This window comes from Hylobates moloch, unplaced genomic scaffold, assembly GCF_009828535.3.
Source record: "Hylobates moloch isolate HMO894 unplaced genomic scaffold, HMol_V3 SCAFFOLD_4, whole genome shotgun sequence".
NCBI classification, from domain to species: domain Eukaryota; kingdom Metazoa; phylum Chordata; class Mammalia; order Primates; family Hylobatidae; genus Hylobates; species Hylobates moloch.
In genome coordinates, this window is record NW_026652279.1 from 49,588,268 (window position 1) to 49,608,219 (window position 19,952).

Here is a 19,952-nt window from a genome sequence, read left to right on the forward strand (position 1 = left end):
CCCTCTACACACTGCTTTGAATGTGTCCCAGAGATTCTGGTATGTTGTGTCTTTGTTCTCGTTGGTTTCAAAGAACATCTTTATTTCTGCCTTCATTTCATTATGTACCCAATAGTCATTCAGGAGCAGGTTGTTCAGTTTCCATGTAGTTGAGCGGTTTTGAGTGAGTTTCTTAATCCTGAGTTCTAGTTTGATTGCACTGTGGTCTGAGAGACAGTTTGTTATAATTTCTGTTCTTTTACATTTGCTGAGGAGAGCTTTACTTCCAACTATGTGGTCAATTTTGGAATAGGTGTGGTGTGGTGCTGAAAAAAATGTATATTCTGTTGACTTGGGGTGGAGAGTTCTGTAGATGTCTATTAGGTCCACTTTATGTAGAGCTGAGTTCAATTCCTGGATATCCTTGTTAACTTTCTGTCTCGTTGATCTGTCTACTGCTTACAGTGGGGTGTTAAAATCTCCCATTATTATTGTGTGGGAGTTTAAGTCCCTTTGTAGGTCACTGAGGACTTGCTTTATGAATCTGGGTGCTCCTGTGTTGGGTGCATATATATTTAGGAGAGTTAGCTCTTCTTGTTGAATTGATCCCTTTACCATTATGTAATGGCCTTCTTTGTCTCTTATGATCTTTGTTGGTTTAAAGTCTATTTTATCAGAGACTAGGATTGCAACCCCTGCCTTTTTTTGTTTTCCAGTTGCTTGATAGATCTTCCTCCATCCCTTTATTTTGAGTCTATGTGTGTCTCTGCACGTGAGATGGGTTTCCTGAATACAGCACACTGATGGGTCCTGACTCCTTATCCAGTTTGCCAGTCTGTGTCTTTTGATTGGAGCATTTAGCCCATTTACATTTAACGTTAATATTGTTATGTGTGAATCTGATCCTGTCATTATGATGTTAGTTGGTTATTTTGCTCGTTAGTTGCTATAGTTTCTTCCTAGCCTCGATGGTCTTTACAATTTGGCATGTTTTTGCAGTGGCTGGAACCGGTTGTTCCTTTCCATGTTTAGTGCTTCCTTCAGGAGCTCTTTTAGGGCAGGCCTGGTGGTGACAAAATCACTCAGCGTTTGCTTGTCTGTAAAGTATTTTATTTCTCCTTCACTTATGAAGCTTAGTTTGGCGGGATAGCAAATTCTGGGTTGAAAATTCTTTTCTTTAAGAATGTTGAATATCGGCCCCCACTCTCTTCTGGCTTGTAGAGTTTCTGCTGAGAGATCAGCTGTTAGTCTGATGGGTTTCCCTTTGTGGGTAACCCGACCTTTCTCTCTGGCTGCCCTTAACATTTTTTCCTTCATTTCAACTTTGGTGAATCTGACAATTATGTGTCTTGGAGTTGCCCTTCTCGAGGAGTATCTTTGTGGCGTTCTCTGTATTTCCTGAATCTGAATGCTGGCCTGCCTTGCTAGATTAGGGAAGTTCTCCTGGATAATATCTTGCAGAGTGTTTTCCAACTTGGTTCCATTCTCCCCATCATTTTCAGGTACACCAATCAGACGTAGGTTTGGTCTTTTCACATAGTCCCAAATTTCTTGGAGGCTTTGTTCATTTCTTTTTATTCTTTTTTCTCTAAACTTCCCTTCTCTCTTCATTTCATTCATTTCATCTTCCATCAGTGATACCCTTTCTTCCAGTTGATCGCATCTGCTACTGAGGCTTCTGCAATCTTCGCGTAGTTCTCGAAACTTGGCTTTCAGCTCCATCAGCTCCTTTAAGCCCTTCTCTCCATTGGTTATTCTAGTTATCCATCCTTCTAATTTTTTTTCAAAGTTTTTAACTTCTTTGCTATTGTTTTGAATTTCCTCTCGTAGCTCAGAGTAGTTTGATCGTCTGAAGCCTTCTTCTCTCAACTCATCAAAGTCATCCTCCATCCAGCTTTGTTCCGTTGCTGGTGAGGAACTGCGTTCCTTTGGAGGAGGAGAGGTGCTCTGTTTTTTAGAGTTTCCAGTTTTTCTGCTCTGTTTTTTCCCCATCTTTGTGGTTTTATCTACTTTTTGTCTTTGGTGATGGTGATGTACAGATGGGTTTTTGGTGTTGAAGTCCTTTCTGTTTGTTAGTTTTCCTTCTACCAGACAGGACCCTCAGCTGCAGGTCTGTTGGAGTTTACTAGAGGTCCACTCCAGACCCTGTTTGGCTGGGTGTCAGCAGCGGTGGCTGCAGAACAGCGGATTTTCGTGAGACCACAAATTCAGCTGTCTGATAGTTCCTCTGAAAGTTTTGTCTCAGAGGAGTACCCGGTTGAATGAGGTGTCAGTCTGACCCTACTGGGGGGGTGCCTCCCAGTTAGGCTGCTCAGGGGTGAGGGAACCACTTTAGGAGGCAGTCTGTCTGTTCTCAGATCTCCAGCTGCGTGCTGGGAGAACCACTACTCTCTTCAAAGCTGTCAGTCAGACAGGGGCATTTAAGTCTGTGGAGGTTCTTTGCTGAGTTTTTGTTTGTCTATGCCCTGCCCCCAGAGGTGGAGCCTACAGAGGCAGGCAGGCCTCCTTGAGCTATGGTGGGCTCCACCCAGTTCGAGCTTCCTGGCTGCTTTGTTTACCTAAGCAAGCCTGGGCAATGGCGGGCGCCCCTCCCCCAGCCTCGCTGCCGCCTTGCAGCTTGATCTCAGACTGCTGTGCTAGCAATCAGCGAGACTCCGTGGGCATAGGACCCTCTGAGCCAGGTGCGGGACACAATCTCCTAGTGTGCCGTTTTCCAGGCCCGTTGGAGAAGCGCAGTATTAGGATGGGACTGACCCGATATTCCAGGTGCCGTCTGTTTCCCCTTTCTTTGACTAGGAAGGGGAACTCCCTGACCCCTTGCACTTCCCGAGTGAGGCAATGCCTCGCCCTGCTTCGGCTCGCGCACAGTGCGCTTCACCGTCTGTCCTGCACCCACTGTTAGGCACTCCCTAGTGAGATGAAACCGGTACCTCAAGCAGAAATGCAGAAATCACCAGTCTTCTGTGTCGCTGGGGCTGGGAGCTGGAGACCGGAGCTGTTCCTATTCGGCCATCTTGGCTCCACCCCCGAGGACGGAAGCGGCCGGTGGCGGGACGCAGGGGAGGCAGGGTGACCGCCCGAATCTCCTCACAGCTCCAGGACTGCTGCGCTGGTCGAAAATTCTTTTCTTTAAGTATGTTGAATATTGGCTCCCACTGTCTTCTGCCTTGTAGAGTTTCTGCTGAGAGATCCACTGTTAGTCTAATGGGCTTCCCTCTGTGTGTAACCCGACCTTTCTCTCTGGCTGTCCTTTACATTTTTTCCTTCATTTCAACCTTGGTGAATCTGAGAATTATGTGTCTTGGGGTTGCTCTTCTTGAGGAGTATCTTTGTGGTGTTCTCTGTATTTCCTGAATTTGAATGCTAGGTTGGAGAAGTTCTCCTGTATAATATCCTGCAGAGTGTTTTCCAACTTGGTTCCATTCTCCCCGTCACTTTCAGGTATACCAATCAGATGTAGATTTGGTCTTTTCACATAGTCTCATATTTCTCTTTCACATAGTCCCATATTCTTTGTTTGTTTCTTTTTACTCTTTTTTTCTCTAAGGTTCTTTTCTTGCTTTCTTTCATTAATTTGTTCTTCAATTACTAATGCCCTTTCTTCCACTTGATCGAATTGGCTACTGAAGCTTGTGCATGTGTCACGTAGTTCTTGTGCCGTGGTTTTCAGCTCCATCAGGTCATTTAAGGTCTTCTCTACAGTGTTTATTCTAGTTAACCATTCGTCTTATCTTTTCTCAAGGTTTTTACCTTCCTTGCGATGGGTTCAAACATGCTCCTTTAGCTTGGAGAAGTTTGTTATTACTGACCTGCTGAAGCCTACTTCTGTCAGCTTGTCAAAGTCATTCTCCGTCCAGCTTTGTTCCATTGCTGGCGAGGAGCTGCGATCCTTTGGAGGAGAAGAGGTTCTCTAATTTTTAGAATTTTCAGCTTTTCTGCTCTGGTTTCTCCCCATCTTTGTGGTTTTATCTGCCTTTGACCTTTGATGTTGGCGACAGATGGGGTTTTGGTGTGGATGTCCTTTTTGTTGATGTTGTTGCTATTCCTTTCTGTTTGTTAGTTTTCCTTCTAACAGTCAGGTCCCTCAGCTGGAGGTCCACTCCGGACCCTGTTTGCCTGGGTGTCACCAGCAGAGGCTGCAGAATAGCAAATATTGCAGAGCAGCAAATATTGCTGCCTGATCCTTCTTCTCAAAGCTTCATCCCAGAGGGACACCCACCTGTATGAGATGTCAGTCGGCCCCTACTGGGAGGTGTCTCCCAGTTAGGCTACACGGGGGTCAGCGACCCACTTGAGGAGGCAGTCTGTCCGTTCTTAGAGCTTAAACGCCATGCTGGGGAACCACTGCTCTCTTCAGAGCTGTCAGACAGGGACATTTAAGTCTGCAGAAGTTTCTGCTGCCTTTTGTTCAACTATGCCCTGCCCCTAGAGGTGCAGTCAACAGAGGCAGCAGGCCTTGCTGAGCTGCAGTGGGCTCCACCCAGTTGGAGCTTCCCAGGCTGCTTTGTTCACCTACTCAAGCTTCAGCAGTGACAGACCCCCCTCCCCCTACCATGCTGCTGCCTCTCAGGTCAATCTCAGACTGCTGCACTAGCAATGAGTAAGGCTCTGTGGGCATGGGGCCCACCGAGCCAGGCGTGGGATATAATCTCTTGGTGTGTGCTGTTTGCTAAGACCATTGGAAAAGCACAGTATTTATGTGGGAGTGTCCCGTTTTTCCAGGTACAGTCTGTCATGGCTTCCCTTGGCTAGGAAAGGAAAATCCCCTGACCCCTTGTGCTTCCCGGGTGAGGTGATGCCCCAGGAACATGGACTGCACCCACTGTTCAACCAGTCCCAATGAGATGAACCAGGTACCTCAGCTGGAAATGCAGAAATCACCTGTCTTCTGCATCGATCACACTAGGAGCTGTAGACTGGGGCTGTTCCTATTCAGTCATCTTGTAACAAACCCCCTCAAATAATTATTTTTAACAAGAACGATGTTATGACATTAAACCACTATAGACACCACAATTGTGACTATTGGTCACAATTCTGTAAAATTTAAAAATTATTTGTTCCAGTATTATAAATTTAGCAGATCAATTAATCATTAGGTAACAGTTAAGTGAGATAAAATATGTGGGTACAGATACTGGATCTAAAATATTCACATATATTTCACTTTAACTAATAAAATGAAGTCCTTCCATATTTGTATTCTACTAGAAATGTCATATTTAACATACCTTAACTAGAAACATACCTTAACTATCTTCAGTTGGCATTCAGCTAGCCTTGAACAGAATTGCCAGAAAACCTTTTTCAATTGTGGATTCAAGGCAATGAAATCTTTGTTGCCAGAATTCAGATTAAGTTATGGCATTAATGCCTGCAAATTAATATAGGGAACAAAGGAAAGGGAAAGAAATGTATGTATTCTAACTTGGTTTTTTGCCTAGCAGTAGGAGATTTGTAAGTGCTTCAATTTTATTATTTTCTTTTGAGTTGCTTCTAAAAAGTCACCCTTTTTAGGGATCCTTAAAGAACGTTGTCTGAATCAAGAAATATTCTAGTTGTCCTCACTGGATCTCTAGAGGTATGAAGGAGAAAATAGGAAAAAAACAAACAAACAAAAAAAAACAAGTAATATGCTTTTTAAAAAAACAGCAAAAGCAATTTCTCAACTGGCAGCTTTCTGATTTAGAAGACTGTCAAATTAGTGGACCTGTTTAGAATCATCCTAATAAGCTATTCTACCTCTAAGGTAGGAATACATGGTTATGGAGTAAAACATACACATAGAAAGCCTCTGATATGTATTTATTTCAATGTTTATGTGTTGATGAAACCTTATGTTAGCTCTGCAAATATATTCATTGAGATAAAGAAAAGGGTTGGTGGAATTGCTAAGGTAATTCTGACAAAATATTTACTTCTCCTTAGATTTTCTTACAAATTTTTGTGAGAAATTAAAAATAATTTATTCTGCATTATCCCAGAATGAAATTACACAAGTGAATTTAGTGAAGAAAGCATAATCTTTTAATAAATACATTTTTAAATCTTGAACTACTTTAATAAAAACTTTGCCCACATGTGTCACAACAAACAAACTAATTTTGTCTTGACTACTCAGAATCATCATTTTGGATATAAATTATAAAATAATAAAAAATGGATACAACCCCCAGGATTTTTATGGCATTTAGGGCAACTTGTTTTAAATTAAAACACCCTGGCATACTACATTTTTGTCTGAATTTGCCTTTCCAATGTTGCTACTTTTTACTGGTGTCATTATAGATATCTGTTTGTTTTCATTATACCTGTCCTTTAAACCCAATCCTAAATTAATAGTCCTAGGAATATTCCTTTATTACAGGATAAATTTGATGAACTTGTTTGTTTGATTTTGGTTTCCTCAGGATATTTCGTACATGTGGAGTAGATAAGAGAAAAGCCTAACATGATGTTTAAATTATTGTGGAAAATGGTGTAGTAAAAGCAGAAACAAACATGATAATGTAATTTCCTTTTAAATCGACAGATAGCAGCAATGAGGAAGGACTTTTTTTCACATGCCTGGAACCTATTCGAGTTAGCAATTACATTAATTGGCATCTTATATGTAATAGTTATTGAAATAGACACCATTAAGTATATTTTTAATGTGACTGAAGTAATAGTCTTTATAAAAGTTGTTCAGTTTATTCGTATACTACGCATTTTCAAGGTAAAGAACCAGTCAATCATGCAATTTCTAGTTCCTACTGATTGTTTCATAAAACATACAGTAAAATTAGTTTACTAGTTTTATGGTTACCATTTTCTGTTGGGTTAATGTTTATATTTTAAATTTTAGCTCCCTTTGACAAATTAAGTTTCATGACATTTCATATTACAAACATCCAAATTATATTAGGAATTTGTTTAGCATGTGAAAGTATAGAAATACTCATCACAACTTTTCCTTTAAATAGACAGCACATGAGAAATTCTATATTAATGTAAGTGTAAGTTAACTTCCATGTAATGTTTATTTTTATAGATACTTGGGGAATAAAAGATGGAAGTTATCAAAGCAACCATGCAAACTATTTATAGGGACAAAGAAAATAGCCTACATTTATACAAATCAAGGAAAAAATACATATAGTTTATAGAAATATGGTTTCAAAAATAACCTTTGATTGTCTAATAACATGTTTCTATAACAAATATTATGGGTGGTTATTTTCTGTGTGATTATTTCAATGACATGAAACTCACTCCTTCACAAATAAGTATATATATGAATGCAGATATACTCTCTCTTTCCTATCCTTTTTACTATTCATACACAAACAAGATACATATATAAGCACTGTGAGAGATACAGTTAAATAAAACATAGTTTGTATGGAGATAAAACTTATAGAATCTTTACATTTAGATCTTTCTTACACATGTAAGGAATAATTTAAAACATTTTTGCTACTGAGAGGCATAAATCAACTAGGTCAAAGAGTACAGAACCAGTAGCCTGCTTTTTCAGTATTCTAAGGGATCGTAAGTAGTGCTAGAGTGCAATTTACCTGAGGAAGGCAAGTCTAGTGTAATCCACTGATTAATTAATTCTGATAGGAAGGTATACAGAGCCTAACAAATAGTTCAGATGAAGAAACTGATAAACCACCTAAGAAAAGTTTGTTGATATATTCAGAAAACTCTGAACTATGGTCTTATGTTAAATCACAGGTCCTTGGAATATGAAGATGAATCAGATATTGTCTCTTCCCCTGGAAAGCTTATTGTAGAAGAAAAATCATGAGTAATCTAGATATTGAAATGTTATATGGTAGGATAAGTGCAAAACAAGAGTACGCACAGAATGAGAAAAGACTTCATTTATTAGGTGATACTTGAGCTGAATCTTGAAAGATGAGTGTAAACCCTTTGGGGATTAGTGGCAGGTAGTTGCAGGGTAGAGTATGGAGGTTGTGGAACATAGATAGAAAAACAAAGGGATCAATGAACTCTGCAAAAGCTAGGGGACTGCACAATGGTAGCTGATAACCTGGAGACTTCAACCCTCAGCAAAGAAACACGGAGAAGTGAAGTTAATTTGGGGGTCTAACAGGCAGTATGGTTGTGGTGGTTTCTCACCTGACCAGACCATCTAGTAGGAGGTGTTATAGGAGATTGAGCATGCAAAAATGGCAGTAATTTAGTCATTTTATGACCTAAGCACAGAAGATTAATTGCATTGTTTTCCAAGAATTTAAACCAGTTGAAAATAGCATCCAATTCTCTATAAGGAAAATAAGTAAAGAATAAAGTCATAAATTTCACATAGGTACCCCCAAATTATTAGTTATAGGGAAATAGCTATAGTCATGAAGTTATAAAGATACCACTAAAAAAAAAACAAGAACCTTGACAGGTTATTGTAGTTATCTTTGAGGGCACTTAATTTCTTATTATTAAGTATTTTGATTAAACTAATCAACATATCATAAAACGATATTTGTGCAATTTATATTAATGGAAGTCCTGTTTAATTCAGCTCATAGCACCAAAGTTGCTGCAAATAATAGATAAAAGAATGAGTCATCAGAAGACCTTTTGGTATGGAATACTAAAAGGATATGTCCAAGGCGAAGCAGACATAATGACTATAATTGATCAGATTACAAGTTCTAAACAGATTAAACAGGTAAGAAAACCTTAAATCCTAAGAAAAGAGTTCACTCAGCCCTCATTGCCCACATCCATCATTTTTTTCTGTTCATATATGCAGATGTCTTTGACTCCTGGTTTTCTAATTAATTTCTTTAAAAACTTAAACTAGGTTACATTTAAATTACTCAAATGCCTCCTTCTGAAATGACCTGTGCCATATTAGCGAGTTACAAGGCTCGTGTAAGGCACCTTTCCATCTTTGTGGAGGCTATCATGAAACCCATGTGCAGTGGTTAGCTTTCTCCCAATGCAAGCTCTAAGATCTGTCAGACTATGGGTGTGTAAAATAGGAAGTACTGGAAGGTGAGAAGTGAAGGCAGGGTGGAGAAAACAGGGCTTCCTCATAATGTCCAAAAGCTTCTTTCATCTCTCTCTATCCTTGTTTTCTACACATTAAACAGTAAAGGAAATAAAAACAAGTGATTCAGCAAATAGAAAGAAGTAAAGAAAACAATAATTAAAATAGAGGGAAACCTAGCTTGATTTTGTCATTATGCAGATGAGAAAAAAGAGGCCAAGAGAGGTTAAATGACTGTGCCCAAAGTTCCATAGTGAGTAAGCAGGAAAGATAATTCAAAGGCCTAAATTCTAGATATTATTTTTACTTTCTAGATTGAGACAGATTAAAACTGATATGTGCCCACGAGTTTGTCAGCTATGTTGAATGCAATATTTACTTTTCAAGACGATTTAAAACATTTCAATGCTATATTTTATGTGCCCAAAACTTTGTCATTGAGAAACTGAACATTCAATATGCGGTAGGACACAAAAAGTAGTATCTTCCGCTCTTCACCTCCTGCAACTTTAAAACTATTTTGTTATGTTTTATTATCTTTTCTAACCACTGATATTTAGCACTTGAATTTGGAGATACACAGGAAAAAATACGAAAAGACTTGAGTCCCTAAAATATTGTCTTATTATCCCTAATTTCTATTTTCGTTCACCTTGGCCAAAACTTCTAGTCTCTTAAGATTGATAGCCATCCTGGAATCACAAATTTGGGGGCTGTCATAAAGCTGAATGGGAAAGTACCTACCTATGTTCATAAAACATAGACTAAAATCAGTTTACTGGTTTTATGGCTACAATTTTCTGTTGGGCTAATGTTTGTATTTTAAATTTTAGCTCCCTTTGACAAATTAAGTTTTATAACGTTTCATATTACAAACATCCAAATTATATTAGGAATTAATACCATGCCTGCACTTTTCAGAATCATGACTCACCTTCAGATGTCTCAAAATCGGGCTAGGTTATACCTCTTATCTTCTCTATTATTCTAGCTGAAGCAAAAAGTGCTGCAGCACAAAATTCAATTCGAACCCCTGAAAACCTCTTCATCCTACTTCTCTTAAAACTATTAACTTAGGTTAAAAATCCATCAGTTGCAAATGTAAGGACATTTTATAACAGTCTGTTTTTCCAATGGGGATAATATTTCTTTTGTTCCTTAGATGTTATTAAAGCGAGTGATAAGGAATATGGAACATGCTATGAAAGAGCTAGGTAAGTATCTCTCATCCTATTTAGCATGACCATCTCTTATCATCACCACTTCAGAAAGGCAATGGTTTTCATAACTCGAGCTAATCTTTCAGGAAAACTACTCACTAACAATACCGAAGTGAGTAACCTCAACAATCAATGCAATCTTATTTTCTAGTTGAGATGGAAATAGTGTAATAACTCTTCACTCTCTCTCTCTCTGCTTCATGCAACAGTGAAGGCCTTTTGATTTCTCTTTAGACAAGCTGGCATGCTATGATTATGTATGTCATTATAGTCTTGTAAATTCCATTTTTTTCCAAACCAGAAATACCGGTACCTTCCTGAGTGACACAAGAAAAGAAGTTACGTTTTTCTTCTACTTGCCACAGAGCTGCCATTTAAGGATTTAGGTCTTAAATGAGTTGAAATTAGAATACAATCTTGCAGAATCCTGTTATATCTGCTGGGAGGCCCAGTGTCAAACATGGCAATAGCCTATTCTCTGAGTCATGCCAAGTCATGCTCCTGGCGCAGGACAAATCTTGAGAGTGGCACAGTCACAACCCTATAGTATAATGTTCATGTATAGGAGGAGAAGAAAATTTTATACCATGTGGTGAGCTACAAAAGGACACAGCAAACCTGGAGATGAGGTCATTTGAGAGATCTTCTATGACAGGTAGTTACCAAACCAGATAAGAGGTTATGATCAAGGAAAAGCCCAAATGTAAACTCTAAGATGAAATTTTCATGGACTTCAGGAATCCAGATGAAATGGACAGAAGAGCATAAATGTATGGGTCATCTAGATGCACTGGCAGGTTGAGTGGATGATGACCTAAGACGAGTGAAAGGAAGTAATCAGAAGCCGTATTTAATTACACAATCTGTAGTTAAAAATTCTGATTCATACAGAATAAGAAAATGAGTCATGAACTCCAGACATATAGCCCTGAGCAGCCTCCCAGTGTCCAGTGCAGGTAGAAAAGTATACCTGTTAATCCTAGAAACGAGGCTACCTATCCTTCTCTATGGACTTAGGCACAAGTATGAGTGCTGCCAAGAAAACATCCAGCAGAACTCTGGCACTACTAGTGAATTATGATTGATCATAGTGGCCCCTTCAGGAAGAGATACATTTCTCTGTGTTGAGGGTGGTATTCCATGGGTTTAGAACAGAAACATTAGCTTATTGTCCACATAAAACATTTAAAACAATGTTCTTATTTAATCTAAAAATATTTTGTTATTTTTTAGGCTACTTAGAGTATGATCACCCAGAAATTGCTGTCACTGTGAAAACAAACGAAGAAATTAATGTAATGCTCAATATGGCTACAGAAATTCTTAACACTTTCAGCTTAAAAGGAATTATTAGTGAAATTGAAGGTGCTGGAATTAATAAGGTAAGGCAAAATATTTTTAAAGCAAGTATATTTACTCGATATATAATCATTCATGACCTTCAAGGCTACATTTGACTTCTAATACAGACCATTTCTAAGATAGGAAAATCTCACTTAAAATAATTTTCTAAAGACAAACTCCTAGGATAGACAGTTTCCTTCCTGCAGCCCAGGTGGTCAGCTTCTCTTTTTATTTTTGCTACAGTAACAGACCACCTGTTTCTCTGCTTTGCTGCGAAACGAAAAGTCTGATGAATCTATTCGTCATCCTAGATTATAGTGGGTATTATTATGTTTGGGGAATTATCTGTGACACTTAAATAACATTTTTCATGTAAAACATGATTTAAGACAACACTCAATTGTAGGGTTAGTGTTGACTATATTTCCTTTTTCTAAGTTACATAAATGGTACTATGACATATAAAGGATAGAAAGAATCCCAATTCATTCTGTAAGTACAAACTTGACACCAAAATTGGAAATAGCATAAGAAAAAAAGCATAAACCCTGTTATACTTGTAAATACACATACAAAATTTCTTAGCATAATAGTAGTGAACTGAATTGGGTAGCATATTAAATGTGTAATATACTTTGTCTTGGTAGGTTTTCTCTCTCCTAACAGCTATGTAACTCACATACTAAGAGATGAAGAAGAAAAACTATTTGATAAAATTTAACCCTCATTAAGAATGTTAATAAAAATCTTAGAAGACTAATAATAGAAGGAACTTCCCTAACTTGATAAATAGTATGTATTAAAAATTTGTAGCAAACTTTGTGTTAGATGGCAAAACATTAAGAGCATTCTTATTAAAGTTAGGAACAAAAGAAGAATGACAAGTGACATTCCAAGCATTGAATAACTATGCTGGAGGTCTTATCCAAGTCAAGAAAAAAAGAAAGAAAATTGAGAGATGAAAATTTTGGAAAGAGGAGAAAACTGCTATTATTTGTTGACTGATTAATTTAAAATCTTAAGGAATTAGCTTAAAAGCAGTAGGATTAATAAAATAATTCAATAGCATCCAGAAATAAAAGTAATATATAAAATTCTTCTCCAATGGAAAAATTTTAAAAAATATTATTATATTTACAATTACAATTAGAAACTCTAAATTCTTATCTATGAACCTAATATAAAATACATAACACCTATGTGGTAAGAACTAAAAAATTCCAACTGAATACATGTTTCTGTAGAGTAGGTATTAACAATCATTTTCTATAAAGGAAAATATAGTAAATATTTTATATTATGTAGGCCATACGGTTCCTACTAGTAGTACTAAATTCTGCAATTGTAATACCAAAACAACTACAAACAACATGTAAATAAATAGGCATGGTTGTGTTCCCTACCCCAAAAAAATGTTTAGAAAAGTAGATGTTAAGCAGGAGCGGGCCTACGGGCAGTAGTTGCAACCCATGTTGTAGAGAATCAATATCTAAGGCATGAATCATCCATAAAATAATCAGTTAATTTAATAAACCTTAATTAAAATTTGCACCATGTTAGGGAGCTAAGGATTTCACTTGTACAATTTATTGCTCAGAAATTAATTTTAAAAAAAACAGTAAGAATTGAGAGGATTCTAGGAAGAAAACAGAGTAGGAAGTTTCAGAAATCTGTCTCTCCTTTTAGACAACAATTGCACTGGCAAAATCTGTCTGATGTAACTATTTTGGAAATCTGAATTCTATGAAGGTTTGCAACTTTCAGGGGAAGGCTTAGATGATAAATTTTGATTAATTTTGTCATGTTTATCTCTCAGCACAGTAATAGCTACTCCTCACCCCTCAGCACCATGGCAGGCAGCTATGCATGTGTCCTTGGAGCAACTTAAAACTTGCAAGAGCCAGATTGGCAATAAAAGACCCTGTTCTGTAAATATCTTGCATCTGTACTCTGATGACTGATGGATTGCCATTTCTAATCAGAGAAGGCAAAGAGGTGGAAACCATTGTGATTGCCCCTCTTCATATTATTGTAAGCCCTCCCCCTCTGGCTGAAGTGACTTCCAAAGGATTTAAAGGGCCAACACTTTTTTTTAACCTCTTTATTTTTGTCTTACTTCTCTTTTGGGAGCCAGACTTTAAAGACTAAGACATTCAAAAACCACCACTTCACAGGTGAAATGAGAAAGTCACAATGCATGCACAGGGGAAGACACAGGCTCAGAAAAAAGTAAAATAAAACCCTGACAATACCTTAAGCTTAGACCTAAGACTAATCCTAAGCAGAGACAGCCTACAACCACCAAAAAACAAAAACAAAACAGCAAATTCTGGGAAAAAAGGGAGAGTCTGAGTTCCAGAATTACCACATTGTTTAATTTAAATTCAGTTGTTTTTTTTTTAAATCACAAGGCATACACAGAAACTGGCAAGTATTGCCCATTCAAAAGAAAAAAAATAAAACAACAGAACTGTCCCTAAAAAAGATGGCAGGTCTACCAGACAAAGTCTTTAAAACAGTTATTTTAAAGATGCTCAAAGAACTCAAGAAAGATGTGAAGAAAGTCAGATAGAAAATACATGAACAAAATGGAAATATCCATAAAGACACAGAAAATCTAAAAAGAAATTCTGGAGCAGAAAAGTAAAAAGTACAATTAAGTACAATAACTAAAATCTAAAAATTTTCTAAGGGGATTCAAAGGCAGATTTGAGTAGGCAGAAAAAAGAATCAGCAAACTTGAGGATAGGACACTGGAAATTACATGTCTGAGGAACAGAAAGATAAAAAGAATTTTAAAAAGTTAACAGAGCCTAAGGGGCCTGTGGGACACCTGAAGCAGACCAATATATATTGTGGGAGTCCCAGAGAGAGAAGGAAAAAAGACAACATTTGAGAAAATAATGGCCAAAAACTTTTCAAATTTAATGAAAGACATGAATGTAAACATCCAAGAATCTCAACAAACTCCAAGTAGGATGAACTCAAACAGAACCACATCTAGACACATTATAATCAAACTGTTAAAAGACAAAGAGAAGTTTTAAGACAACAAGAGAGAAGCAATCCATCACACACAAGGATCCTCAATAAGATGAATAGTAGATTTCTTACCAGAAACCTTGGAGGCCAGAAGCCAGTGAGCTGATATATTCGAAGTGAAAAAAAAAAAAAAAGTGTCAGCCAAGAATCTTACATTCAGAAAAATTGTACTTCAAATGTAAAGGAAAAATTGAGACATTTCCAGATAAACAAAAGTTTAGGGAGTTTGTTACCTCTAGATCTGCCCTAAAATAAATGCAAAAGGAAGTCCTGCTGGTTAAATGGAAGGACACTAGACAGTAACTCAGAACCTTATAAAGAAATAAGACTCAGTAAAGGTAAATACATAGGGAATTATAAAAGCTAGTATTATTGTAATAATGATGTGTAACTCCACTTCTTGTTTTCTAAATGATTTATGAGAATAATATTTCTACTAAAAAAGTTATTAGTATAAAACTAATATTATTTTAACTTTGGATTGCATTAAAAATATTTCATGTTTTTGGACACACAATGTATAAAGATGTAATACTGTGATATCAACAGCTGAAAGGAGATGGGGATGGAACTGTTGTTAAAGGAGCAGAGTTTTTGAATGTTATGGAAGTTAAGTTTGTATAAATTCAAATTATAGTGTTATAGCTCTGGGAGTTCATCCATAATGCCCATGGTAAACACAAAAAAAAGTAGCTAAAATATATACACAGAAAGAAATAAGAAAACAACTTAAATGTTTCACTATTTTAAAAAATCAACTTAACAAAAGAAAATAATATAGGACAACAAAGCTACAGATATTTAGAAAAGCTATACAGAAAAAATACAGCAAAATGACAGAAGTAAGTTCCTTCTTATCAGTAATTACTTTAAATGTAAAGGGATTAAACTCTCTAATCAAAAGACAGATTGGCAGAACAGATCAAAAAACATGATCCAACTATGTGCTTTTTCTTTGAGAAATTGGATCTCTACATGCAAAAGAATAAAGTTGGACCCTTACCTAACATCATATACAAAAAATACCTCAAAATAGACCCACGACTTTTATGTAAGACCTAAAACTATAAAACTCTCAGGAGAAAACATGGTTAAAACTTCAAAATATTGGATTTCACAATGATTACTTGGAAATGATGCTTAAGGCATGCACAACAAAAGAAAATATAGACAAAGTGCACTTCATGAAAATTTGGAAATTTTGTGCATCAAAAACCACTATTACAGAGTAAAACGACCCAAAGAATGAGAGGAAATATTTGCAAACCATGTGTCTTATACTAATTAATACCCATAATATATAGAGAACTCATAAAACTAAACAACCTGATTCAAAATGGGCAAAACATTTGAATAGAAATTTCTCCAAAGAAGACACTCAAGTGGCCAATAGCAACATGAAAATATGTGTTTGACATCATTCATCATTATGGAAATGCAAATCAAAACTAGTGAGATACCACCACACATCCATTAGGATAGCTACCACCAAAAAAAAAAAAAAAAACAGAAAAGAAAAGAAAATATCATTGTTTTGGTGAGGGTGTGGAGAAATTGGAACCATTGTACACTGTTGTTGGAAAAGTAAAATGATACAACCTCTGTGGGAAACAGTATGGCACTTTCTCAAAAAAGTTAAAATGAGAATTACCATAAGATCCAGTAATTCCTTTTCTGGGTATATAGTCAAAAGAATTGAAAGTGGAGTCTTGGGCCGGGCGCGGTAGCTCACGCTTGTAATCTCAGCACTTTGGGAGGCCGAGGCGGGCGGATCACGAGGTCAGGAGATCGAGACCACGGTGAAACCCCGTCTCTACTAAAAATACAAAAAATTAGCCGGGCGTGGTGGCGGGCGCCTGTAGTCCCAGCTACTCGGAGAGGCTGAGGCAGGAGAATGGCGTGAACCCGGGAGGCGGAGCTTGCAGTGAGCCGAGATTGTGCCACTGCACTCCAGCCTGGGTGACAGAGCGAGACTCCGTCTCAAAAAAAAAAAAAAAAAAAGAAAGCAGAGTCTCAAGGAGTTATTTGTACACCTACATTCATAGCAACGTTATTCACAATAACTAAAATGTAGAAGCCAATTAATTTACAGTGACATAGGCAAGATGGCACACTAGAGGTGCCTGGTACTCATTTCCTTCACCCTTCAAAAGAAAGGACCAAGGCAACAAATTAAAAAAATAAGATTTGGCTGGAATGTTGAGGGGAGAAAACTAAAGCACAGGCAGGGAGTAAAGAAGTACCTGTGGTGATTGGAAAACCCAGGAAGTCACATGGAGGCACCCTGCTTCTGCAGCCCCATCTCCCCCACACTTATTGGCCTGGAGTCAGAAATAACTTCACATTTCAGGGAAAAGATAGGCAGAAGATTCCCACCGGCCCCCAATGCCGCCACAAGCACCTGCAGTCCTCCCTACAGAAGTATCGCACAGTCTCCAAAACCTGAACACTGTTTGGGGAGCTGCTGGGAATTCATGAAGCTGCATTACTCCAGATTAGGATCATAAGGTGTGCACTCCCCACTCCCTACCCATCTACTGTGAGCCAAGCTGCTGCACCATGGCACCATCTTGACACCAGAGCCATTTGTGGAGTGTACCCTGCTCATGGGACCAGTTGCTACTGCACCCCTCCAGCCCTGGAGCTTTCTCTTCATTCCACCAAGTCCACATGAATGACTGAATGCCACAAACCCAGTTGCATGAAACTGGGGCCTAGGATCAGCTGTGGCTCTGGTCCCACACAGCAGGAAAACCAACCCCCACCACCCACAATTCCAGCCAGAGAAACAGTCTTGCAGCCCCATTCAGGACAAAACTTCTGTTGAAATGGCCTAACCACTGTGTCTCTCCTGCAACCAGGAGAGGCCCCCAAGCCAGCAAGTAGATAACACACCCCCAGGCTAGCAGAGCAGCTACAAGTGTCCCCACCCAAGACCTGAAAAACAGCCCTGTCACCACCATTAACCTCATGGACATACCCCTGGCCTGCCCAATGACCCCATGCCATCTGCATACCCAGAGCCTGAGACACAACCCCATAGGCTACCCCCAGCAGACATATCCCTAAGCCAGCAAAGCAGCCTTGTGCCTGTATCCTGTGACCAAGAAAGAGCCCCAAGTTACCCTTCTCAACAAAGACATACCTCTGGCCTGCTGAATGCCCTGCACCAGAACTAAGGGCCTGAGAAACAGCCCCACAAGCCTCTGCTGAAAGATATGCCCCCAATTTAGCTAAGCAGTCTTGTGCCCACACGCCAGACCAGAAAAAAAAGCCCATCCAATCCTAGGCAGACATGCCTCCAAGCCAGCTAAATAGTTGCATGCCCATGCCCCTGGCCAGAGTAACAGACCCATGGCTCCAACCCTAATGATCCAGACCCCAAGTTAGCTGACATGTCATGTGCATGCATGTGCCCCCAACTTGAGAGGCAGTCCAGCAAGTCTATACCTGGGAAAGCCATGGCACTACCACCACACACTCTCATAGCTTAGGCCACCGAAACACTTGCAAAATTCACTAGTATGGATTCCAGTTGGAACAAACTACATGGAGACTACAGTACTGCATCCGTCTAGATCCAAAGCCAATGCATTCTACCCAACCGACACCCCAAGACCTACTCATGCCAATAAGTCTTTCCCTACAAAACCTACTTCATAAAATTCAAAGAGGCGATTGTTCCACCAGATGCATAGAAATTAGTGTAGTGACACATCAAACATGAAAAAGCAAGGAAATATGATACCTCCAGGGGAACACAATAACTCTCTACTAACAGATATGCAAAATACCAGAAAAAATTTTTAAAATAATCATGTTAACAAAACAGTCGGATACAAGAGAATACAGATGGACAGTACACCAAATCAGAAAAACAATTCATGATTCAAGTGAGAAGTTTAACAAAGAACCAAACAGAAATTCTAGAGCTGAGGAATTCAATGAATGAAATAAAAAATACAACTGAGAGCTTCAACAAAGACTAAACCAAGCAGAAAAAATAATTTCTGCACTTGAAGACAAGTCTTCTGAAATAACTCAGGCAGACCAAAAAGAAAGAAAAAAACAAAAAAAGAATAGAAACAATAAAAGGTAGACACCACCCAAGTGTCCATTAATAGATGAATGGATGAGCAAAATGTGGTATATACATACAATGGAATTTTATTTAACCTTAAAAAGATAAATCCTGATATATACTACAATATAGATGAATCTTGATGACTTGTGCTAATTGAAATAAGCCAGTCACGAAAATCAAATACTATGTGATTCCATTTATATAAGGTATTTAGAGAATCAAAAGATAGAGAAATGATGGAATTGTAGTTGTCAGGGGCTGGGGAAGTTGAAATGGGGAATTATTATTTAATGGGTATAGAGTTTCAGTTGTGCAAGATGAAAAGAATTCTGGAGATGGATGGTGGTGATGGTTAAGCAACAGTATGAATGTACTTAATACCAGTGAAAATGAAGGGAGCCTTAGCCATTTAAAATAGTTAAAATAATAAATTTTTATGTTACGTGTATTTTACCACAGTAAAAAAAATGGAAAAAAACAAGAAATGGAGAAAGGATTCTCTATTTAATAAATGGTGCTGGGAAAACTGGCTAGCCATATGTAGAAAGCTGAAACTGGATCCCTTCCTTACACCTTATACAAAATTTAATTCAAGATGGATTAAAGACTTAAATGTTAGACCTAAAACCATAAAAACTCTAGAAGAAAACCTAGGCAATACCATTCAGGACATAGGCGTGGGCAAGGACTTCATGACTAAAACACCAAAAGCAATGGCAACAAAAGCCAAAATTGACAAATGGGATCTAATTAAACTAAAGAGCATCTGCACAGCAAAAGAAACTACCATCAGAGTGAACAGGCAACCTACAGAATGGGAGAAAATTTTTGCAATCTACCCATCTGACAAAGGGCTAATATACAGAATCTACAAAGAACTCAAACAAATTTACAAGAAAAAAACAAACAACCCCATCCACAAGTGGGCAAAGGATATGAACAGACACTTCTCAAAAGAAGACATTTATGCAGCCAACAGATACATGACAAAATGCTCATCATCACTGGTCATCGGAGAAATGCAAATCAAAACCACAATGAGATACCATCTCACACCAGTTAGAATGGCAATCATTAAAAAGTCAGGAAACAACAGATGCTGGAGAGGATGTGGAGAAATAGCAACACTTTTACACTATTGGTGGGAGTGTAAACTAGTTCAACCATTGTGGAAGAGAGTGATGATTCCTCAAGGATCTAGAACTAGAAATATTTGACCCAGCCATCGCATTACTGGGTATATACCCAAAGGATTATAAATCATGCTGCTATAAAGACA

The 19,952-nt window shown here is 38.1% G+C and overlaps 1 protein-coding gene across 1 annotated transcript in view; it reads left to right on the top strand.

Moving 5' to 3' along the window:
* Positions 1 to 19,952, top strand: part of SLC9C1 (solute carrier family 9 member C1) — a 175,937-nt gene that overhangs the window by 94,319 nt on the left and 61,666 nt on the right. Inside the window, 4 exon segments of the mRNA XM_032755066.2 lie at positions 6,512 to 6,697; positions 8,510 to 8,659; positions 10,146 to 10,197; positions 11,437 to 11,585. Of these exon segments, the coding sequence (XP_032610957.1) occupies positions 6,512 to 6,697; positions 8,510 to 8,659; positions 10,146 to 10,197; positions 11,437 to 11,585 (537 nt within the window).